This window comes from Parambassis ranga, chromosome 9 (assembly GCF_900634625.1).
Source record: "Parambassis ranga chromosome 9, fParRan2.1, whole genome shotgun sequence".
NCBI classification, from domain to species: Eukaryota; Metazoa; Chordata; class Actinopteri; family Ambassidae; genus Parambassis; species Parambassis ranga.
In genome coordinates, this window is record NC_041030.1 from 11,351,066 (window position 1) to 11,376,605 (window position 25,540).

At 41.8% G+C, this 25,540-nt stretch overlaps 1 protein-coding gene across 1 annotated transcript; it reads right to left on the reverse strand.

Moving 5' to 3' along the window:
• LOC114441636 (drebrin-like protein A) lies at positions 1-24,207 on the reverse strand. Its single transcript, XM_028414647.1, has 16 exons — positions 23,890-24,207; positions 9,818-9,873; positions 9,570-9,685; positions 8,688-8,762; positions 4,399-4,542; positions 4,088-4,165; positions 3,781-3,932; positions 3,576-3,630; positions 3,183-3,257; positions 2,921-3,029; positions 2,268-2,798; positions 1,302-1,775; positions 1,109-1,207; positions 877-1,028; positions 595-646; positions 1-478 (listed from the first exon to the last, which is right to left on the reverse strand). Exons 1-16 carry the CDS (start codon positions 23,979-23,981, stop codon positions 342-344), a joined length of 2,397 nt encoding a protein of 798 aa, XP_028270448.1. The 5' UTR covers positions 23,982-24,207; the 3' UTR covers positions 1-341.
• Positions 24,208-25,540: the final 1,333 nt, after the last annotated feature.

Sequence of the window (25,540 nt, forward strand, 5' to 3'; positions counted from 1 at the left end):
AAAGGGAAATAAGTTATTTCGGTCCAAAAAAAAAAAAGAAAAGGTTGTCGCTATTTTATCCAAGGAAATGAGGCTGGGTAATTTTTGCATTCTTGTAAAAATATTTTGTTTTCCTCCTAAACATCAAAATAGAGTCACACTTTTATTTATGCTTTTTACAAAACAGGGAGTCACATTTTCTGTATTCTTCCAACAAAGTAGAGAGTACAAAGTTTCAGTGGGAAGATAAAGGTAAAAACATGCATAAGCGTGAAGCGTGAGGGGAGATGGTGTCCCTGAGTGTGTGTTTATGTGTGTGTTTGTGTGTGTGTGTGAGTGTGTGCTACTGTGTGATTGCCTGCCTATATAGTCTCCACATAATTGGCAGGGAATAAGCCCTGACGGCCATCTTTGCTCCAACCCCTCCACCAGGCTTTGTCAACGGTCTCCACGTCCCTGATGATGTCACCTGGCTCAAAGGAGATCTCGGATTCGTCCTCTGTGGGAACCAGCAAGATAACATGGTGAAGGCTTTGATAATCACAGTGTAATTATTGTAAATGGAGGCACTTTGTGCGCACATGCATGGCGATTATCCCGTAAATGGCAGCTTACCTGCTTGGTAGTCATACAGAGCGCGGACGCACATTTGCCGCTCAGGTAAAACCTGAAGTGGAGAGGAAGATGGAGTCAGAGAAAGGCTGTAATCATGAAATATATTTCTTGTTTAACTAAACATTATAAGAAGGAAAAAAATGTACTCTCATTAAAACTTTACTGCATAAACTTTCTTCTGTCAACAAATGCAAAAAAAGTTTTTAATGAAAGGTGCAATGCAACACTAATATTTATGTGGCTATACTTAACAATAGTTCTGTATTATACATTTGTAAGCACCTCCTGTCCATTTTCAGAGATCTCCTGCTCCTTCTCCTCAGTGCTGTCCTCCTCTTCCTCCTCCTCCTCCTCCTCAGCAGTGCCATGGACCTCGTAGAACCCAGTCAGCTCTGACGTGCTAAGCTCTGTGTCAGATGGACTCAAAGATCGAACTGAGGAAGACCAGAGTGAAGAGTGTTTTGGTATCACAGCCTAACCAGCAGACCACCACATTGTGTATGAAGTGCCAAACCTGTGCCATTATGCTCCCCTGTGTCATCCCCATTGGTGATGCCATTGGTTGATGGGATTACAGCCTCATATTTGATTTCTTGACAAATCTTTTCAGCATCTGAAATAAATACATCATTCAAAAATCCTGTGTGGCGGTGTACTGACACACATTAGGATAATCAGGTAAGAGGATGTAAGAACATGGGAGCTACCTGTGACCAACTCTTCTTCCTGCTCTGAAAACTCAGTCGGCACAGCAGGGGGCTGACTGTCATCTGATTGGTTATTCTCCTCTTCATCTTCCATTGTTTCATCTTCTGATATCTCCACTGGCTCCTCCAGTGGTTTAAGCTCAGTGTCTTGTTTTAACTCTCTAACTTCGTCCTCCTCCTCCTGCCTGTCCTGTTTCTCATGCTCAACTTCCACTTCTACCTCATCTTCTTCCTCCTTCTCATGCTCTTCTTTCACCTCCTCTTCCTCTTCTTCCTTATCTGGCTCCTCTTTCACCTCCTCTTCCTCCTCCTCTAACTCAGTCTGGGTTGGTTCGGCGATGGCACTAGGCTCTGTCTGTGTTTTAGGCTCATCCTCTGTTTCTTCGTCCTCATCCTCCTCCACGAGTACAGCCTGTACTTTGTAGCCAGTGTCTGAGACCAGCTCAGTGTGCACGTAACAGGCTGTGCTGAGGTCTGTGGGAAGGGAAAGTTGTGTCGTTATGAATGCACAAAGGCAGCTGTATATTTGATAAACACACGTGCTATAAAAGAAAAGTCTGTGTGTGTGTCAGTGTCAGAAAAGCTTTAGAGGGTGCCTGGTTGTCAGAGTGCACATTACCGTTAGACCTGGCATGACTAAGAATGTGTGGTTACTTTAGGAACATTTAATTGTGACTGAAGCTGTCATTTCCCTCTAACAAGCCTGTGACTCATAGTCCCTGGCATGCTTAACATGGTGGATTTTTGCAACTTTAAACAATAATATGTTTTTTTATCAACCTTTTATGACTAATGACAAACAATTTACAGAGCAATTGCTCCCTTTCTCATCACTGTCTGGTAAACATAAATATATGTAATTGCTTTTTTTGTGTAAACATTGCTCCAAATAGACTAATATAGACATATCTATGCACACATAAAATCAGGGCTTCATATTATTATTTAGATCCTGTGCTACTCTACCTGTAGTTGGCTGTGGAATCTCAGGAAGAGGAGCTATGGGAGCCTGTGGCGGCTCAAAGTCCAATGAGGAGTCCTTAGGCAGGGTTTGGATATTTAGGGGTGAGGCAAGCGAGACCTTCGAATGTGACTGAGAGGGATTATTGTCTACTAAACTGGGGGACAAGTCAGCCAAGAGAGTAGGAGATGCTGGAGGAGCAGAAGGTTCTGTGGGTGATGTAGCTCTGGGCTCAACAGCACCCTGTGCTGGGTTGTATGTTTGTGGAATGTCGGGCAGGGTGGAAACAGGTGGAGCAGGGCGAGCAGGTGATGTGGGCGGCGACATCGGGGGTCTGGACCTTTGTGGAGAAATAGCAGGAGCAAAAACAGGGCTTGTAGGGGGTGACATGGTACGGTAAATGGGGGAGGGAGGGGCCCGAGAGAACGGGGAGACCAGAGGAGAACTGCGAGGGGAGGAGGCTGTGCTTTCTTCAGCTTTAGAGAAGATGAAGGCTGTGTCTGTCAGGCTGCGCTGGTATCTTCTGAAAGGTTTGCCTGGAGAGATGTAAGCATTTCAAAAATGAATACACACTACACACAAAAAAGACAAAAACACCACTAAAACATTGTTATCTGGGACAGATCTTTGGACATTATCACTCTGCTCAAGTTCATACCAGTGCGTGAGGATCCAGGGCTGGTGGGACTTTGTGAAGAAGATGATGACAGCTGTCTGAAGAACTCCCTGGGGTTCATGGAGCGTTGGGACACTAATGCTGCTGCCTCCTGCAAGGCAAGTAACAAACACTAAGCAACAAATTTAAATGATTGAACTGTTTCGGAGCACTCGCAACAACCCACTATTCTAGTGACAAAAATAGGTGGCCCATTCAGGCAATAAAGGGTCTGGTAAAGTTTGTATTAGTGAGGGTTACTCACTGCTGCTTTCTCGATGGACTCGCTCCTTCGAAGACGAGCCCTCATTTCTTCCTCATGCTCTCTCTGCTGCAGCTCCTGTGCAGAATCAGATTTAAATATTCAAAATAGGACTATGTGAATGGATAGAAGACAACACGCACTCCAAATATGGCGACCACAAGTAAAGGGCCTGGCCTTATTCTGTTGTCTTTTTAATATTTAGGCAGGGCTGCAGTTTTAGTGAACTGCTGTTGGCGTTTTTGTGAATCACATGTGTTCAGTTGATGATCATTGCTCCTGCAGGGATGATAAAACGGCCCGCTGGTCTCCTCTGATTATACTGTTAATGGGCCTTTTAGGGTTGGTCGTAACAGTGATGAGGAGTCACAGACAGGTTCAGCTCTTTTCACTCACCCATCTAAATTTCTCCTTTTTGCGCAGCTCTTCCTCCTGCTCTGCCTGTTTTCTTCTGCAAGACAGAAAAATAAATTGGCACCATATTACTGTCATTCATATATCATTATCCAAAATATTTACTGTGTGCCTAAATGCACTTCCAGCCCATAAAAAAACATAACCACTATAGGGCAGCATTGACAGGAAAAAAGATTGTTCTGACCTCTGCTCCTCAATCATCTGTAGTTTCTCGTTCATTTTTCTGTCTCTCTCTTCTGCATCCCGACGCTCCTTCAGAACTCGTTCTTTTTCAAGGCGCCTTCTCTCCTCTGCTTCTCTTCTCCTCTCCTCATCTTTTCTCTCTTCCTCCTCACGCTGACACACGGACAAAAGGTCACAATGTAAAAATGTTTATTTTAAATCAAACGACGGCTCTATTTAATGACTCCTGTTTATTAAATAGAGTAGAAAAAGCAGACAAGCTGAACTTCATTTAGCCACACAGACAGAGTGAAAGGAATGTGCCATACCTCTGCACGTGCCCAGAAGGATTCTCTGTTTATTAGTCTCATCTCCATTGCGGCATTTGTTTTTCTGTAGTTTGTACCCTTTGTTTGAAAGGGCAAATAAAGGAGAGATGGCGAATGTTGTATGGTTATGATACATATTTTACCTATGCAAAAAAGCAAGCATTGAATTTTTTAAAGTTGTTTTTATGACAATAAGTGGAAGTAAATGTAGCTCATTAAAATGGGTTTTGACTTTAAAATGTGCCACAACGGGCATGTGGAAGTCTCTGTCTCCATCTGATGGGGGAGATGAGGTATTGCAAGAAGCTCACCACTATGTCCTCCTTGTCTGCAGACCTGGAGCTCCTTCTCACCCACTGTGTCGGATTCTGAGCTTGGGCCTTGCTGAGCTCAGCCATTATCTTCTCCTCTGTCACATCCTCCACCTTCTCTGCACTAATGAAGGCCTGCGCTTCCTGGAACATGGAGGGCAGGGAATAAAAAAAAGAGAGATGGCAAGTAGAGTAAGACAGATGTGAATTTAATCCATCCTTACATGCTGAACTGTACTCACACACACACACACAGAAAATCTATACACAAGAACACACACTGCCTCTGGTGGTTTTCTCTTTCCTGACTTGGAGTTATGCATACTTGGAGCCAAACAGTTGTGCAACAGCTTCAGTTGTAAGGATTGTGAGAGAACAAAAACAGAAAAAGAGCTCTAATGTGTGGAAAAGAATGCATTGGTTTGGATGGTTATGGGTGAAAAGATGGGAAAAAAATGAGAGAAAATGTGTTGTTACAAAGAGGCACAAAAGGACCCCTGCAAAGTCACAAAGCAAAACATTCTGCCACTGTTTTTTAAATGGTGCATGTTTGTAGCAAAAGTGCAATATATGTAATTTACAATAGAACTTTACAACAAAAGTGCATATACACCCTGTTTTCTATCATGTAAATGAGTCTTACTTTACCTGTCAAATCACTATGTGCACTATTTTCACCATAAGAATAAATAAAAACAGCAAGTTGTCTCTGTGGAGCCTCAGAGAGTAAACAAAAAAGGACTACTGACAGTTCATAAAGACCAAAGCATAAGTGTTCCATTGCTGGAACATGTAGGTGTTTAACATGGGCTGAACACATGTCTGTGTATGTATACAGGCATTTGTATGCAGCCAGAACCTCTGAATAATTTCCATGGAGAGTAATTCCAGGCTTGTTGATAGAGGGCCAGGTCTGTCAGCCTCCAACAGGAAACCACAGCTTTATCTGAGTGACAACACCGACACTGACACTGAGCAGAGCATTCAGTGCGCCCTATAATACATGTCAGTATAGTGTATAATCCATATCACTCTTACTGTCACTGCCAACTGCACACAGAGTTGGCCCAGAGACCAGACGAGCGGTCCACGACGCTGCCAGCCACACTGGGAATATCATGGAAACACACCACGGTGTGCAGCACAGGCATTAAAAGCTCTCAGTAGCATAGAGTACTGTTCTGCTTTTCTATGTACTGTTATTTATTAGGCACAGGAGGTACAAAGACTGCCATGGTTTGTCACATTATCATCATATGAAAACAAATGGGATCTTAATTTGTGTAGTACATCATATAAAAGCAGAGCTATGATTATTAAACATGCAAAGTTCAGCAGCAGCATCAACTCAATACTATAAACCTATATATACCGGAGCAACAGACTTCTATTAATCTAAAAATAGTTAAAAATAGTCCCAGACAAATTCAGTGAAAGCCAAGCTGTCAGAACACCTCTGGATTTGACTTTCTCATATTAAACTGCTCTACTTAGAGGAATGTGTCATGCCACACATATTTTCCTGGGAAAATCTCAGCACAGTGACCAAGTGTTGCCATGTGAAGCAGTATTTTCAGGATGTGTGGCATTGATGACCTCGGCCATGAAAACTCACTAAGAATATAACCTGTCTTGGAGGAACAGGAGTCCAAGGTGGTGTGACAGGTTGAGAGACTTTTTTACTTATAATTGGGCTCAACTCCGCACAAACTGTCTCGCTGCTCTGGGACCCAACTGCTTCATATTGTAGTCTCTCTCCTACTCAAGACTTGTTCAGAGTAAGAGGCAGTAGGTGAAGGCGGAGATACTCGGGTCTCTCCAGTTAAAGTTTGTCCCAGGTGACTGACGGGTGGTTTATGAAAGTTGTTATTAGCCTGAAGATTTCTGGATTCCTATTTACATTTCAAGACATTTCACATTATGAGAGCCCATCAGCTGAAGACAGAGGATGTTAACTGACATAATGCTATAAGTAAATAAGCATATAAATATATATATAAATAAGTATAAATAAGTAAATAAGTATATAAGTAAAGTGTGTGTCAAGCCAACGTGATCTCAGGTGCTGCAAGGTTCATTGCCTTGACCCGAACGTGTACTTATTTGCAATCCAGATCTCCTGTGCCACTTTTTTCTTGTTCCCGGACAAACGTGGCTGAAAACGGTTCAATATGCTTGACACATTTAGGGTCACATTTAACAAAAGGTAAATTTAGCAAAGATTAAACTTGCCATATCCAAATTCCCATCCCTATTTTCTCCCTTGGTTGAACATAAATGGCGCCATTCTGAGCACTCTTAATTCTGTTATTATTTCAGTGGGAATGCTGGACAATGGAAACACCTGCAGCCTATTTGTATTTTAGTTTTCATAGCTTAATGCCACACTAGACTCCTGTTTGTAAATGCCCAAATGAGCTGCTACAGGCTCGCCTTGACAAACCCCCCTTGCTGCCAGCTGGGACATGCAGCACAGCAGGAAAATAAACAAAAAACAACAGAGACAGAAAGAAAAAAGGAAGAACTAGGAAACAAATAACAGCAAAAACAAACACATTTAAGGGAAATTCTAACTGAATTCTGTACATAATAGTCAAAATTCTAAGAAAAACAAGCACAGGGAGCCCAGCTGTTATCATCTGCCAGAGTAGGTTATCTCTGCAGCTTTTTTTTCTGTCATTGCAAGATCAAAAAAATGCTAAGAATCAAAAGAGTTAAGGCCACAGCATCTAAATGTGGACATTTAAAGTTAATGGTTATATGGATAATATCTGTCTGTCAACAATCCTATTCTGTCCAATGAGACAGACAAAATGCCAAATAAGCCCTTTAGAAATCCTATCAGCACTATAAGCATTACTTAAGCTGGCACTGAAGGTAGAACAATGAATTATAATTATATAATTTAGTGAATACGATGTCATGTGTTCCCACAGAAGCCACAGAAGTGACCGTTTTTGATGGATGAATCCACAAAACCTGCTGTCAGTTATGCAAATGTCTATTTTGCATTTGCATGTAAAAACTAAAGGCAACCACAGACTACGGAGACTGAAAAACAAACAAATCTGAGAAATCACTTTCTCACCCAGAAATATGACCAGAACTGAAATGAGCTTTTTTTGTTCTTGTACTTGAGAAAAGGACCATATGTGGCTTTAGAATGTCACATCTGCTGGTGACACAGAATGAATGAATAATGATTGGATTCTGCCCTTGTGCATCATCACCACAGTCTACAGGTCAGAATATTTCTGCAAACTGATTCCATATGACGTCCATTGTAAAGTAAGTTCTCTTTAAGTCAGCTTACTCTAAACAGAAAATGAAAATCAAATGTTCTATTGCATGGCTGTTACAGTTTAATCTCAGATAACACTAGGTCTTAATTTAAAATCTGTTGTTTCTGTTCCTTTTTCACTTGAGTCAACTACAAGCAGTGGAACAGTTACAGCAGTGAGGGCAGGTAGAGGCATTGTTATTACACAGATCCAGCCATTAACGTATGTATATGTGTGTTTGCTAAAGTCACATTTCTCCCACAGTTCACAGAATGAGAACCATGTTCACATGTAATCATTTCTCTACAATGCTGAAATCCCTCATGAATATGTACTGAGGCCAAAGAGTGCATGCACAAACACACACACACACAATCTCACAGAGGAGTCAGTACACTTTCAGACAGTGGCTGACAAAATCCCAGACTCGACAAAAAAACAACAAACATTCCACAGATTCTTCAGCAGTTGACTGGGTGATGCCTTTATATGGAAACTAATAAACCCAGGGGTCAGCTGAACTGCTCCTACGCCTACTACTTGAAACACTAAATAAACACATTATGACAGGCACAGATAGAGAGAAGCTGGAGCTAATGTGATGGAGTTTGTGACAAATACACACATTCATCCGCATCATTTATTCAATCATTCATGTCTGTCCTAGTGTCCTATCATGGATTAGGATGTTCACACTTTGGGTAAAAAAAAACGTACAAATATGGAGCATTTAACCCCAAATTTAGCAGCCTCCTCCCGGTGAGCAGCAGATAGACCAAACATTCACAGGACCAACTCGCTAACAGAACAGGAAGGAGACTGAGGACAGGAAGCTCTCAAAACAATACTAAGTAAACTACCGTGTATAAATTTAGAGTTATTGAGTATAAAAATGGAACAGAATGTCACTTTTTCTGTAGCAGGAATGTGTTGCCAGAGAAGCCAAACAAAGACACAAGCTACATGATTAAATTAGTGTTTGTCAAACAGCATCTTAAAGTACAGCACCTTGAAGAAGTTCTTGATGGCTGGAATGTGGCTGGCACATTCTGTCCTTCGGTAGTCATCCACCTTTTGGCCGACCTGAGGACAAACACAGGATGCAGACACCTACATTCATGTCATACCTCTCTCAGAAAAGACTAAAAAAAGACAGAAGGGGGGAAACAGACTGTGGAACAATAAGATTCACAATGATGTCACAAGGCTAACATTGACTGTGTTGGTGTCTGCGGCGTCATCATGCCTAAATATAACGTTTGTGGATGCCTGTGAGGATAATTTGCGTTTCCTAAGCTTGTAGTTAAACTTACCCAAATATGCATCCTATCTAATAATGCTTGAAGAAAATGTGAGTCTGTCTGTAAGGAAGCTTAACTTGATACTGAGTAAATCAACAAATCCACTGAAGGGACAGAAAGTTATAAAAAATATGTGATGGAATATGTGTGAAAACCTTAAAGGTCAGAAGAAGACAAGACATCTGCTCATGAAGAAGACAAGTATGACAAATATGTAAAAAAAATAAAATAAAATAAAAAAAGGTACTTATTTTTTCACATGACTGAGACATGTTGAGCACAGAGTCATTAACCACATGTCAAATAATAAGAAAGCCTTTGTCAAAACAGGGCCATAGAATGTAAATAAGCCAAGTAGCTTATGTTAATCAGTACATAGCTTTTCCTGTATGCAACCACTTAAGATGTTAAACTCATTATCCTAAAGCTGCAAAATGACTCTTAGTGGAGGCATGTCTATCGGTGCTTGTGTGCCATTTTTATGTGTTATGTGCACAGCATACACCTGAGTCTGTTTCTGTCATTTGTGCTGGTATGTGTGTTAGGATACGTTCACAAGCTAAGCTCCCTGAGCCCGTCTGCCACTCACCCAGCTGATCATTGCGATCCGGGGGGCTCCTGCTGTCTCCATGCTTCCCACTTTGCACAGTCCATATTGAGGCTTGGAGACGTGAAACTTCTCTGCCAGCTCTGTCACACCACCCACTGTTAGAAAACAGACAAAAAGAAGGACACATTTTCTATTTAAAGCAAACTGTGGAGTACACTGTTTTTTCCTTTACAATCTGAAGAAGATAAATTGTATTATTTAAAAAAACATGTGACAATCCACTTTACCTCCTGAGTCAGCCAGTTTGAGCTTGTTGGTGATGCCATCATATGCAAATAATGCCCTGTGAACACACACAATTGAACAACTTTTGTGATTTCTTTCTTTCTTTTTCATGCAAAACTTTTATGCAAGCATGAGCGTGCAGACAGCATGTGTTCTTTCACTGTGCACAGGGGACCCACAGGGATTCACACAAGCATAGCCAGATGTTGTACTGCACATACATTGTCTAAAACATTCAAAGCTTCTCTGCAGTGCATAGCATCATTACACCAACCTAAAAGAATTCTTTTCAACTGAGACATGTTTCCCTCTCATTTACTGCCGTTATAGCACTGCAGCACAATAACCTGTGTTCCCCTCACAGATGAGTAGCTCCTGAATGTGAAATAAATACAACCAGTGCTGTTCAGAGCTGTGGGGTTTTTGACATTTTGCAGGTGAAAACCTGTCCTACCACACCCTTCAGTCAGCCGACATCACTGTGGTAACTCCATAACTCACGATGTGTTTACAAGAGACCACTGAGATGCAACAGCCCTGCTCAGTTCAGTGCACAGAGACTGATTTAAGGTGGATATATATATCGATATAAATATCTGCTTTGATGCTTTGAATGTCAAAGACAGAAATACATGACGACAAACAAACAAAAAACAAAATGTGCTTTTTCGTTTTGTGCTGGTTGGTTTAGAATCCAAAATGACGTCCATATGCTTTGAAATGGAGTGCGTCTAACATGATCCTTATTCATGTGTGTGTGTCTGCAGCGTAACTGTGTAAATGTGTGTGTAAGTGACTTTACAAGGGAGCCTACAGAGAGATAAATTGTCAAGTCTTTATAGGACCACTCATATGTGTCTAGGTGAGTGTGCAAGTACGTACATGTGTGTGTGTGTGTGTATGTGTGTGTTTCTGTTTCTGTGTAGGGAGGTGTGTCAAAAACATCTGGAGCTGGGTAGCAAGAGGCCACGAACAGCTATTACAATGGGCCAAGGGTGAAATGTGTAAAAGGTGCAGTGTGTGTGTGTGTGTGTGAAGAGTAGGGAGAGACAGCTTAAAATGTTGCAGTCGTCTAAACAAACTACAAACTTTGCAAAAAAAAAACAGTTTGGCAAACAGGCAGACAATGGGCCGGCCAACTCTGTTAGCATCTCTGTTATTGTTTCCTGATACAACAAGTCTGGCTTTGTTCTTTCTCCTCATAGAACAAAGAACGTCCAAAAGTCAGTCAGTATGTGAGTGCGCTGACACAATAACTATATTGTACGCCCTATTGAGCAAACTGCATGCTGGTCCAGTGAGTGAGGAGGCAGACTGACACTGTTCTGTCATGACGCTGTGCACTGTCATTTTTATTGTCGTGCTGACTGTTTACTGTATAAATATCACAAATTCAATCAAAACCAAATATTTCGTAATCAGATTTCGCCAGAACACAAGCAACATGTGGGAACGCAGTTCTCCTGTATTATGTAAGCTGTGTGCCACCTGGATCATTCACATATCTCTTCAGGGATTTGCCTCGCCAAAACAACACACACTACTCCCTCATTAGTCTTAACCAGAATCCAGAGCTTAGCCACCAAGCCACATTTACTGATCCCCGTTCCTCTGACATTCCTAAAGGTTACCATTCACAAGCAGTCAAGGCCAAAGGTCATGGTGCCTCTGAAGGAGTCTCAGCTGCATGTGGAAATTCTCCACCTACAACAGAGCAGGCTTGCACATGAGCATACACCGTGTGGGACGTTCTTTGTCCTGCCAGAGATGGCAAAGATCAGATTGTTTTTTTTTTTCAGCCAAGACTTTGCTTAATCTCTGGCTCAGAGGTTTAAAGGTTCACTAAATAATTTTAAAAATATCACTGGTTATCACTGTGTTTATACAGCATCCCCAAGTAAGACAATAAGGTGTCTCAGGGTCTGTGATGTGCAACATACCAAGTGAGTGAGCCCTTCACCCACTCTCTGTTGCATGCACGCTTTATTAGTTACTGCTGTAGAAGAATAAGCAGTTTCAGAAGTAGTAAAATTTTCCTTAACTAACAGAGCAGATAGACCCCCCTGTAACAGGCTACACACTCAGTGATGAGAAAAACAGACTCTCCTATGTCTGTACTCCAGTCCACCTTTCAAACCTAGCCAGCTATGACCTAAGAGAAGAGAAGAGAGAAGAAGAGAGAAGAGGAAAGAAAAGAACGTTTTAAAATAATAGTGAGAAATGAAACCACTGCATCACTCAGTGCAGCCATAAAACAAACATACAGCATTCAAAGAGAACGGCCTGCGTACTGTTTATAAACACAGCCATGCACACACACACACAGTCAGACACATGCGCGCACAATGTACTATAAGCCTGAGCCAGTAACAATAGGGATGGTTTGTTTTGGACAACCACAGCCCTGTAATACCTCCAAACATGCTACGCTCTACCATTTCAAGATTAACATAACAGAAGCAGATGCTGAGCTGTGTGGAGAAGGCCTTGTCTTCACTTGTAGGCCTGCTCTGCTAAACCAGGATAAACCATTTGACTGTGGTGATATGCAGGAAATACTCGTACACATTTCTCTTGTACTGCAATTTATAAAGAGACTAGAAGATTTTCTTTGCTTCTCTTATCTATTTTTGTTGTCCTTTTATTGAACTTATGCTTTATTATAAAAATAAGAAATAGCAAAATGAATCTATGATGTTATATATGAGGCTCCAGATCCAATAACCGCTTATCGGATGCACTGTTAACTTCACCATCCTGACCCTCTACATATATCCTGTTGATATGTCACCATCATTACTACTCTAATTCATTATTCTTATGACCCCCCCCCCCCCCAGCAACAGTATATTCCTTTTCCTCCTACTGTAAATCCTATAGCATAACATACCTCTTTCACAAACTGAAGCCATATCTCGCGCTCATCTTTTCTCCGCACTTCCCACCCTCTGTGTCTCACTGACAAGAGGGTTCTTGTGAGCTCATAGGTCATTTATTCATTCCATCTCTGCCAGCAGGAGAGATATGAGAGATTTCTGGTTATGCGTGCTGTTGCAGTATGATAAACTGTGCATGAAGAAAAAAGATATGAGAAAATATATATGAGAGGCAGGGAGCTTTCACAAAGATTCACAGCCCCCATTACACTTTCAATCAGTTCATTATTTTGCCTTCCACATACTGCACAGATAGTCCCGCTAACACTCACATAAGGGCATTTGTCAATTTGTGCTCTTTCAGATATGTGTGTTCACTATCTACACACACTCTCCATTCTTTTTCTTCCCTTCATTTTAAATCATATGTTTTTTTTACCTCCCCTCCCCCTTCAGCTCCCCCAATTCCTTACTGCTGGCTCAAAGCTGACCTGAGCTCCCAATTCTATTTTTAGCCAGTCTACCTCTCGGCCTGTGTTGGATTGGGGAGCTCAGAGACGTCCCCACAGCAACACAGCACTCATTTCCTCTCTCCAAACATGGGCAAAATAAGTCTAGTAAGACTGCTGAAAAAGTCTTTTTTTTCACCCCCTGTCCAGTGTGTTACTCATATAGTGTCCATGCCGTGACCCCTGTGGTACACGCATTCCTCCATGCGTCTGGACTGCAGAGACATGTGGAGGTTTATGGCCAGGGGTTGGGAAATATGAGTAGAAGAAAGGAAGAAGTGGAGACACTTACAGGGAATAGAAGCTAAAGAGGAGAATGATACTAACTTTGTGTTGAGGCACAATCACCATGTTAAACACCATGACATCACATGAAATGCTGCTCTGAAGTTTCTACAGGTCTTTATGCACAGTCCGTCCAGAATCATTTACAATCTGCAGTCAAGCAGTGTTTTTTTCCTTTTTGGCCCCTCAGTAAGTGATGAAACATTAATGTCAAAATTGTGGAGACGGCTGCTGAGGGATGTTGTTTATATAAACACTTCTCACTGTCTATATAAAAAATAAAATGGAATAAAATGGACGTGACCTTCTTGGGGATATAATGGTAGGGGAAACACTGGAGAAAGAACAAAACAAGAGAGGATCTTTATACTCATAACCTGCTGCAGAGGCTTCAGTCAGGTGCCCTGCAGAGTGGGCTGTAATCACTGTAATCCTCACAAAATAAGCAGCAGGGCGATTTAATGAGAGCTGCTGAGCAGTTAGGGATTGAATCATGGCACCAAAGATTCTGAGAGCACAACTTAAAATGCTGTTGGTTAAACAATTGAAAATGTAAATATGTTTACTGATCAAATACAGAAATACAGCTCAGGAAATGTTTGTGAATTCCTACAATGATCCAGACGGACGTCAAATATCCTCTAGTCGTACTGTATTATATAAAGTAAGGTGTAATATCCTGCTGCTGTCACTTAAAAAGTATATCTCCTGCTGAGATTATATTAATACCAAATGAGAAACCCATTGTTTTTGTCATTGTAAAACATATGCTGCAAACCCCAGCCCAGCATGTTGTGTCTCATCTATTCTCCATGTGTCAGAAGTAAAGCTGAATTCATGATTTCCAACAGAACATACACACAATGCTTTGCTGTTATTGTAAGAAAGGCAAAATGATCACAATAATTCTATTTTAATTGATTTGCATTGATGGTGCTGTAATGCTCATACAGATGACAAATCGGGCTTAAGTCTCTTTAGCAGCGGCTGTGCAAACATAAAGTGTTAAGCCTGTTTGACCCATAAGAGTCAGTTACTTGGTCAGATCCACCCTGTGAGTAACACCGATATGTAAAATATGTGGCAGGGTGGAGGACAAATCAGACTCCCCTGGAGACTATTAGTGACCACTTAAGCTATTATGGCCTGGTGATAAACCATTGAAGAAATGACGCAGCCCTTTGGTAAACAAAGTTATAAGAAATTAAGCTAAACGTTCAGAAATCACACAATATCAGGCAGGGAGACTGGATGGAATGCTAGAAGGAGCAGGAGGAGGAGGAGGAGGAGGAAGAGAGAAAGGAACATTTCAGTTCTCAGCAAAACACAGAGCCAGAGAAGTTTAGACTTTGACAAACTAAACAAATAAGCAATTAAGTCACTGCCAAGGACCAGTGAGAGAAAACAGCCCTCCCCGTGCTGAGGCTGATGGAAACAGAGCGCGGGGGATGAACAAAAGAGCGACACGCACACAAAAATTCTGAAACAACACACTTACCAGATCATTAACACTAAGAGTAGGGAGTGACACAGGAGTGAAGACTACATTATCAGTTGATGAACTGTGAGGCAGCACACGGACAAACAGTCGGCCTCGTGTTACAGCCTTGAGTTAATCCATAGAGCTGTGCACCTTCTAATTACTTAACATTCCTCTATGTGTAATATAATCCCAACTATCACAAATGGTGTTTGTCAGTGCTCTGTGTGTGTGTTTGAACTGATAACAGAGGGGATGCAAGTATGTTTACACCGAGAGCCCATCTCTGTACTAAGAGAAAAATGACATTTAGTTTTATTATTTATATATTTCCTTTCATGTTCTATACCTAAGACAGGTGTGTAGGCCTACATTTTAGCACTAGCAAGAATGCTGTATTGACATTTCATAACCATTAGAGAAATAAACCTGATGACCAAACTGCATGATGATCTACTATCGCGATAAGCTATGCAACCTTGGCTCACGCTGCGTCACTTGTCCGTGCTAAGCTAAAAACAAACTTGAGCCAGTCGGCTTCTTTACTGCTAATCCTATTCTACAATTGTAGCTTACTATGAGCTTCAGTCATCAGCTGTTTCATTCATACCTGCCTGTCAACATGATTGACAAGAGTGTTACACAGACCGTTTTTACTCAAATTTCAACAAGCTAATGGATCTCTATTTGGTGTTTAATAGAATATATGTATGTGAAGTTCAATGTCATGAGTGTTTGAGTTTAAAGAGTGATGGGCACATGGGGAAGGGATGCATTCAGGCTGTAGAAAAGCCACTCAAAGATAAGAGTTCACACTGGGAAAAACGATGAAAAGCACCGGGGGATGTAGATAGGTTTAAATGGGTAGGCTAAGAGGGGCACATTTAACAATGGCACACAATGGGAAACATCTAGAGTGTATTGGAGGTTTCCAAGGGGGCAGTGGAGTATGTGGTTAATGGGAGCAAGAGTTTTGATGAAAGTGAAGCAGGGCACTTGTTGTGGATCTCTATGGGGTAACTTGTTATGGCCTATGGAGGTGTATGGTTAGAGAAGAGGAGAAAAGAGGAGAGAGTGGCAATAAATCCCTGAAAATCGTGGTCCACTGGGATCTCTCTGGCATTTCCTGTGCATGCTGTCTCACCCTGCCACACAACACACACACACACAGGAACTGCTTCCCCTCTCCATATCGCAGTTATTATAGGACCACTAAAACATCTTATCTATAACTATTTCCTTCAGTTAAACAAGGCAAAGTCTCAAGTATCCACTTAAGACATTATTTGGTCCATCTTCTTCTCAGCTTTAAAAATCCCTCTTCATCTGTTCACCTGCCCTCTCATCTTCACTTTATCACTGCCCTAAGTTGCTTGTTCTACTTTTCAAAACCCACTTGTCTGAACCACCTGTGCTCCAGTTGTCTGTCCCCTCACATGTTGTCTTTTCTCATCTCATTATTCCTCCATATTTCTCACCAAGGATCCTCTCCTCTTCATGTGTAGCCTCTTCCCAGCCTTCTCAGTGCTACTCTCCACTCATCTCAGACAATCCATTCACTCTCTGAGCAAACAGCTTGGCTTTCCCACCGGGGTTGTCAGGGCAACAGACTACCCCCCCCCCAACTTTCTGTACAAGGACCAACAATACTATCAAACTGGTGAACAAACATGACAGGTGAAAGAGACATTTAGTGTCACTCTGCTGTGTGGAAGGTGACAGTTCATCATACTATCAGATTATCATCAATTGAAACAAAGGTTCTATTACATCGGCAGTGTCAGGACTGACAGAGGGCTGTGCCTGATCTGAATTAGCTCAGTATGTTTGCATGTGTTTATGCCCTCAAGTCTGCATGAAATGTGTCAGTGCATGTGTCTGATGATTTCGTAACTGTGTAATTAAGAGCAAAAATAACAATACATTTGTCAAGCACTCTGTGACTCTTCTTGGCACATTTACAAGAAAATGAAGCCTGAGTGAGACAAAATGTTTCAGCGAGCACTTCTGCAAACATTCTGTTGTTTGGTTGCTGTCATAGACTTAAAACAAGGAGGTGACAGACCATAGAGTGTAAATAAAGATGGACAACATAACAGCCCCACAGAATTGCAGCCAAACCTCTCATGTTGGCTCATGTTGGCTGGCTGCAGTATAGGTAATGGATCCTGCCTCCACCATGTAAGCAGATGGGACACAAACCCTACTGAGATATAAAATCACTCCTCACTTTTTTTCCCCCAACAATTGTTTTTGGCTGTGGTAACTAGTTGTTATCATGCTGATCTGTTTTCAAATGCAAGCATGGCACCACCATCACAACGGGTAGGCACTCTATTATCTGGAAAACTATGAATTTCACCAAAAGTTTGGTTTAACAGATTTTATCTACGGTTCAGCTCAGAAACACACAGACATCAGTTTAAAAAGTCTGTTGCTCAGACACCCCCTTACAGTGCCTCAGCTGGGCTTGGGATGAACACACACATTCCCTTACACACACTCCTTGCACTGTATTCATGCTCCTGCCAATGTTTGAAGACTAAAGTGCAGATGTTTTTTTTCGACAGCTATTTGACACACCCTTGGAAATACCATACTCTTTGCTACACTCAAGACCCATTGGTTTGATTAAATAAGTAGATCCCCTCAATGTAGCTTCTATTGTTCACAGCATTTACATGAAGGAGTCAACTAGTGCAACAAAATTTTCCAGCAAAGTGCCCTGGCCTTGTCTCAAACTGCAAAGAGAAACAATACCATATTTGTTGCATCCACAGCTGTTGGCATACAAAGGACAGATTTCCACTGGAAACCATATGCAAAAGGGCATCAGCACCAAGATCAACTAAGGCACTTCATGAACAAAAGGAGTATTTGATAGAAAGGTCAGGTGTGAGGAGGACTGACAAAATACATCAAGGGTCATTGTTTACACTGATGTAGAAATTCTACTACAATAGAAACACCACACCTGCAGGATCCTTTTTAATGTGGCAGGTCTTTACCTGTTCCTAACAGACAGCTGACACCAAGAAGAATAACAGCACAACAGTGCCTCCGAGTCATTAATGATTCATTTGCATCTTCTGTGGGACACTTGAACACAGTATCTATTTGTGGACTTCCACCCAAACACACATTATAATACACACATAACCCCCTACAGTCATGTTCCATCATGTTTAAAACCTACCATTACCTCACACCTTCATCTCAGACCCCAGATAAACCTAAACAATATTTAAATGGAATAGTAAGCAGTTGTTTAGCGATAACTGCTTGAATCATTCTCAAAGTTCATCTAAACAGAGACACATACAACAGCCATTATTATAGCATATCATTGTCATCATCTCCCAACACGCCACCCACAGACTTGCTCTCACAGGCAGCCAGGCTGAGGGTTCTGCAAATAGGTACACAATAAGGTGCAACGTTGTTATCACTCTTTCTTTGTTATCACTCAGCTTTTGAAAACTTACATTTAGCATTTATTTAGCCTTAAGGGCACTCATATACTTAATATTTGTGCCATCAATGCTGATGCTTCTAGGTTCTTCTTCTGGTCAACTAAAGGACTTATGCCCAAACCAGTGTTTTGCAGCAGAAATGTATGATATGAGACACGTTTCTAAATGGTGCAAGTGAGTTATCTATCACACATACAGTTAACTGCAAGTGACTGCAGGAAACAGAACAGTGTAACAGAGAACAAGAGCACAGACTGGGCAGTGGTCCAGTGTACCTGCCCTTTGACTTCTCGTTTACAGTATCCTGCTATTTATACAGCTCGGATCAATCAGACATGTCCTGTTACCATTGGGCTTGATAAACGCACTTTGTGCAGCCTTTGAAGCCTTATCCTGCGCAGAGAGGGGAAACCAACCAGACCGCTTGCTTTCCTTCTGTAAGACGATCACTAGGATATTATGCAGCATACAACAGTACAACCTTTACCTAGCAAGATGAGGATTGCACAACAGCTAGTGGATCAAAGGCTGGGATTATTGTGCTTCTGGGTATTATTGGAGAGGTTTGTCTTTGTGGATTGCTGAGGAACTGAGAAAAAGCAGAACCTGTGCAAGAAAGATCGGGCAGTGAGTTTCTTATCTCTTTACATACAAGATAACTGGCTTTGTACACTTACACATATAATCTCACACTCAGTAAGGATACACTGTTCACCTATAGCAGAAGAAGCACTCACACATATTCATCCACACACACACACACACACACAAACCTACAGCCCTGCATTTTGCCTTTCTCTCTCCCATCCGCTGTCCACACCCACAGGTGTATTCCATCCAACACGTAACTTTAGACCCAAGGACTCTTTCAGTATCAGTTAATCATGCATGAGCCTGTGGAAATTCTGGCAAGTTGGAGCAACACAGACACCCCAGGCCTGTGCTGAAATAAAGACTCCTCCATTTATCATCAAGGAGAGTCCCTTCACAGAAGATCAGAGGCACAGAGCAGGGATAGTGTGTAGCTTCTTAAATGAATGAATAAGATTGATCACTGCACAGGCTGCCAAATTCTAAGACAAAACAAACAAAAGTAAAAAAAATAAAAGCCTTTCCTGATAATTAACAAATTCAGTGGTATGAATGACTGATATATTATCTTGGCTGTCATTAATAAAGTGTTACTGAAATAACATGAAGGCCTTTAAATACTGTTGCTCGAGGGGAAGTTCTATTTCACAGTAGAGCAAAACCTGACATCTAATATCTTTCATTCTTCAACCATTACCATTTGATGACAGATGACTTGGCAGCTATGCAAAAGTAAGGGCTTTGCATCATTCAGCAACAAGTCTTTTGAAATCAAAGAGGAACTATTAGCAAAATACAGAAGGAGCAACCAGTGAGTTCAGCTTTCTAGAGAACTGCTGATCCAAATAAAGAGCAAAATATCAGCTGTGGTGGCCTTATTTAGAAAGAAAAGACACTAAACTGATGTAAAGAAATAAGACAAAACTACGATTAACCAAACTAAAGAGTACGTGGCATTCCCAAAAGTATGAACCACTGAGGATGAAAGACATTTACAAAGATATTTGTTAACCAAGCAAACCATTGTTGCTCAACTTTTATTAGCTGCTTCCTTAATCAATGAATAGTAGGGAAGTTACTTCACATCTAGTTGAAATACGTAGCTTAAAGCTTCACATCAAAGTAGGGGTGGGCGATATGGCAAAAATTTATATCACAATTCTTTAATGATAAAATCACGATCTCGATTTTATCACGATTTTATTTTACATTGACACTAATTTGCATGTTTCTGTGTAAATGACGTCAGGTAGCCTACTGTCACCTCTCAAAAACTGTCAGTAGATTTTAAAGGCTAACAAAAACTCTGATAATGTGCACTCAGTATTAGTTTTCAATAAACATGAAAATTTAAATAATGTACAGAACAAAATTAAGTTTTATTTCAAATAGGTTAAAAAGAAGACTAATGTAGTTCTGTAAAGTATTATTCAACAGTCATTTAAACAGACTGAAGTGTGCCTCCTAAGGTTAAACAATAAATACATTATTGAGACTTAAGTAACTCCTAAAGTTCAATGTGATTTAGACCAAATGATCAAACTTTAATGGGAATCATATCTAAGGACAAACGGAGCTGCTGCTGTCACCTCTGTCCACCGTTTACTAGAGTCCTCATGGAGCCTCTTCATCAAATGCCTGCGTTATTGTTTTGGTGACGTCATTAGCTGCTGACTCTGCATCTGATGTACACACGCGGCCCTCCCACTAGACACACACACACACACACACACACACACACACACACACAGGTGCTGACGGCACAACAGCAGCGAACCTGAATATAACGAGCTGGTAATGTTCAGGTGGGTGTACAGGTGGCGCGTACGCGCTCGTAGCATTATAATACACGCGGCCCTTCCACTGCGACACACGTCACACGCACACAGACACAGGCTTAGAAGACGCGCCGCTGCTGCCGGCAGAAACAGCACCGAACATAAAGGTGGAGTTCGTTTTAGGGACCAGTTCCTCCGTTCTCTTTTCGTTTTCAGCCGTAGCTTCCTAACGGGGAGGCTGTCACTGGTTGGTCGTGTTCACATTAAGCGCACTAAGAGTTGGACGAGTGAAAAAAACTCATGCGTGTGCGCGAACATAGAACTACAATTAATAGAACGTGCTCTATGGACGATAAAACGATCTGTCCGTTCTGGTAGATCGCCGATACGTTCAAATCCTTCACGATCATTTATCGTCAAATGCACAGCCCTACATCAAAGCAAGCTGCAGTGTGTGCCAAAACCCACAGCACACAAGACCACATCACATCTACCAGGTAGTCTTTAGAGTAGATTCCAAATTCAATACAAATGGTCCATTATTTCTAAAGGCTGCACATGGTTGCAGATACTGTGGTTACCAAGTTACTATAGAGTAGAACTGTGTCTGCCCAGACCCAGTGCAAACTTGTGCCATAGTTGTATGTGTCTACCTCCTAAGACATTTCTAACCAAAATAAGATTTAACATGTTAACCAAGTACAAGCTCAACACAGATGCCTAGTGTGATGAAAGCTTAGAAAGCTTTGTTAATGAATGTAAAATATCTGACCTAATCCTGGAACTCGACACTCAGTCAAGGATGAATGAAAACAAGACAGACTGGTGTATGAATGCTCTGTTTGAATTGAATCACTCTGTTAATACAATTAAATCAGATATTTACTTTATGTGTCACTGCCTGATGCAATAAGGGAGGACACAGTATCAAAGTGTGGCCTGCAAGAAGGAGCTCTGTAAAAAGTTGTGATTACACAGGTCCCACAGATGTCTAGATATGCCCTACATCCATTCTGAAGAATTACTCTACAACTCAATAGGAATTTCTATCTGATGCTTTGCAAGACTGAAACAATACTGTAAGCTTTCTTCAAACCTCCCTCAGACATTTACCTTTTTTTCCTGTTCTCAGTATTGCACAATTTAATTGGAAACATGCATCTTTTTTCAGTTGTCCTGTCTTTCTGTCTCTTTAAAACACACACACACACACACACACACAAACACATAACACAGGCAAACAGTGCTGGTTTTCAGCCTTCAACGTTTGTAGTCTTTAGTGGTCTGGGAGACCGAACACAGACCTCCAAGGCTGTGATATTCTCAGCAGAGAGGTCTGAATGAAGGATGCATTGAAACTGCTCCTCTTTTCTTCAGTCTCACCCACAAAGGGTCTGTTTCCCATTCAGGACACAAGGTCATTAGATAATACACACAGGGACCTCAAGGCCACACAGTGGGGCCGGGATTGCCCAACAAAACAAGAATCCCACCCATCTCCATGAAAACTTCTCAAGGCCCTCAATGCACTACAATACCCTCTGCAGGATGCATATGCACATCCAAACCCACACATAAAATCCCTTCGACATGCACACGCACACACAGTGGGTGAGGCTCCTGTAGTTTGACAGAGAGAATCATGACATCATCGTGTCCCCCTCCCACTTCTCTGTTCAGTCACAGCAGTGTTATTTAGTGAATGCTGGAGGGTGCCTCCCTCTCTTTTTATTTCCTTCGGCCTTCTCTTGTAAACACAAACATGTGCATGTTGTGGTCATATCCATCTGTGTGATAGAGGGATTTTTGGCTTTGAGACAGTCCCAAATTTGTTGTTGACTGTGGCTTTTGCAAAAGAAGAACTGCTGGATCAGTAAAGTGTCAATGTGAGGCTGCTGCCATTCGGAACATGGAAACTTTAAGAGCTTTTCCAAATGTGTGAGACAGAATGGAAACTGAGGGAGTTCTGCCTGGATGGGGAATGTCTTTCCATGTCAGATTTCAGCTTGTCAAGGTTAACAAGCTGAAATTTTGAATGGCAGTGTTAGCTCCAAATTGAAACCTGGAAGAATAGGAAGAAAGTAAGATATCAGGTGAGAGGAAATGAAACATCAGAATCACTTCCCTTCTTCTATACTATATCAAATCAAGTCCTTAATACTACTACACCATGTGTGTAGCTTCATATGACAATAACACACCCACACACTGAGTGTAGGAAAAGAAACAAATGGAGGAAGATTACACATGCAGACTGGTATTGTTTGGAAAGGATGGATAGATCTCCATGGTAACAGACAAACTCTATGACAATGGATCAAATAAGACAGGGGTCAGGTACTCAGGTTACATGGGGTGCTCTCTAATTAGTTTGGTTGCCCAGCAATTATAGACCTCTACATGAGGTCTAATATGCACAATGAATTAAACTGTTAAAGTGTAGAATTGTAACACATATTCTTAGTAAAGTGTGTGTGTGGTTTGAAAGCTGGCTCTGTATTTGCGATTTATCCTTTCTTGTATTTTGAAGTGAGGTGGACAATATTCATGTTGTCTGCTGTCAAATTAAAGAGTCTGCCCCTGAAAGACAACTGCTGTCAGAGATCAGAACATCAGCAGAAACACGATCCGATGAAAACCCGCAGCTCCTGGGGGGAAGAACAGCAGAGTCACGGTGCACAACGCCTGTGGGAGAGGGCAACGGGCCGCCGGCCAGGTGCTGCGCGCTCTGAGCCACAACAGCCGCCTGGCGTGCGTCACAGACGGACATCTAAAGGCAGAGCATCCCTGTGCAAGTCAACTATTCCTGCATTCATCTGTGACAGCCTGGGTGCGTGTTGACTCTGAGTTGTCCACCTCTATATCGGTAACTGGATTAAATGAAATCAAGTCTGCGCTTACGCAACCAGCACTCTGCTCGTGCGTAAACGACTCATTCAGTAAAACAAGATGGAGAACATGAAACTTTAGAGAAAGCTACAAAATCACTTTACTGACGCACAACTATAACCCTGAAACTAATGTGAATCATAATGTCAAATGATTGTATGCTCTGGAAGGCAGACGCGGTTTGGTTTATTACCAGTTAGTGGAGGAGCGGGGGTTGAGGATGTCCTCTTTGGCCGTGAGCAGCGACAGGCTGTAGGTATCAAGGTTGACCGTTTGCGTGCTCATGATGGCAAAAGTTTCCAAACCACTCCCGCAGCTTCTCTGTTCGCAGGTCCCGATGGGTTTCGGGGTCGAAGTTTCTGCTGGAAATCAGCCACAGCGGAATACTACTAAGTGTCTACCAAGAAATCTGCAGTGAAGGTAAGCAGGTTCATGCGACGAGGGTTTTAATTCCAAATTGGAGCGATGTGTGCAGACGCTGCGCGCTCCCAGCGTGGAGGAGACTGTGACTGCTCTCTGGTCTTTGTGCAGCTGGGTAGAATAAGTTTTCACTAAAAAGCCCCACCTCCTGTTGAGAGAGTGGAAAGCATAATGACTTCACTAGCTGGGTCACTTGGAAGAAAAGTGTTCACAGTGCAACACAGATCCTTAAACAGCTCTACATATCCCAAAATTATATATATTTGGAAGCTTTTTTCTTCTATAAGGCAAGTTTCCTCACCTTTCACTATCTTAAAGCAAAAGTGAGTGCAACATATGGCCACATAATGAATAATAAGTGAGATTATTTGAATTATTTGAACAAGTGGCGGCAGCTTTGGATCTGTCAGTCTCTTTTTGTCACTTTTTGTCTTTGAATTGGCCCCCACTGGCCCCTGGCAGAATCCAGAGAAGCCATTTACAGTGCAGGCAATCTCTCAACAAGCCAAACAAGAACCAATTTCATGGGAACTGGGTTTGAAGCAGGCAGCATATAAAAAAGGAAGGGGAGGCTGTTTCAGTGTTGAGGAATGGCTGGGGGTCTGCTCAGTTGCTGCCCAACAATGACACACACTCATACTGACCACACGCTCACACATGCTGTCTTGCATTCATTCATGCACACACAACCTGTGAACTCAAGACACTCCAGACATGATCACTCACATTTATGCACACACACACACACATTCATACACTCCTGCGCTGGTGTTTGTCTGTGTGTCGGTGGCACAGGGTTTTAAGATCTGGGATTATGGGACTGTTCCTGAGCTCTTTAATTTGCTTAGCAGCCATTCTTAGATAATCCAGGGCAGATGCAGATGCAGAGGATAAAAGTCACAGGTTTTTATATTGGGATGTGTCAGACTCAGGCTGGATTTGTGCACATAAAATGTGATTTATGGTCATTTTTTTCTAACAGTCATTATGCCATGCTATGCTATTCACAGCCAAAGCTGGAACTGGAAAGAGTTTACAGTGGCTGAGTAATCCTCTGGTGGATATTGGATTGACACAGTCATCCGATGCAATCACTCACTTCCTTCTCAGACAGAGTTTCCAGTGATAGTTAATAGGTCAACACAGCTAAAGGAAATCATTTCTAACTAAGATGACAGTACATTTGAATCACTGTACATTGTCTGGAAAATGTGTTTCACAATCATCACATGCAGCAGACATAGTTACTGCTGTTTTGGTTCTGGGCTCGCATGCCAAAGGGACAAAGTGCATGACATCCCCATACCACTATTATTCTTACAACTTCCTGCTATTAGAGGCTCTTCTGCTCTTCCAGCCTTTCAGCTCTGCACTGTGGATGTGAACGGCAACACTGTTATGCTCCACTTCAGAGGACTTTGGCA

Excerpts from the sequence above, each read along its gene's own strand:
- LOC114441636 (XM_028414647.1), bottom strand. The coding sequence starts at position 23,981 with ATGAGCACGCAAACGGTCAACCTTGATACCTACAGCCTGTCGCTGCTC. Across the intron at positions 9,686-9,817 it reads CAAACTGGCTGACTCAGGAG|TGGGTGGTGTGACAGAGCTG; the intron begins GTAAAGTGGATT and ends GTTTTCTAACAG. Across the intron at positions 3,933-4,087 it reads CCTTCTGGGCACGTGCAGAG|CGTGAGGAGGAAGAGAGAAA; the intron begins GTATGGCACATT and ends TCCGTGTGTCAG.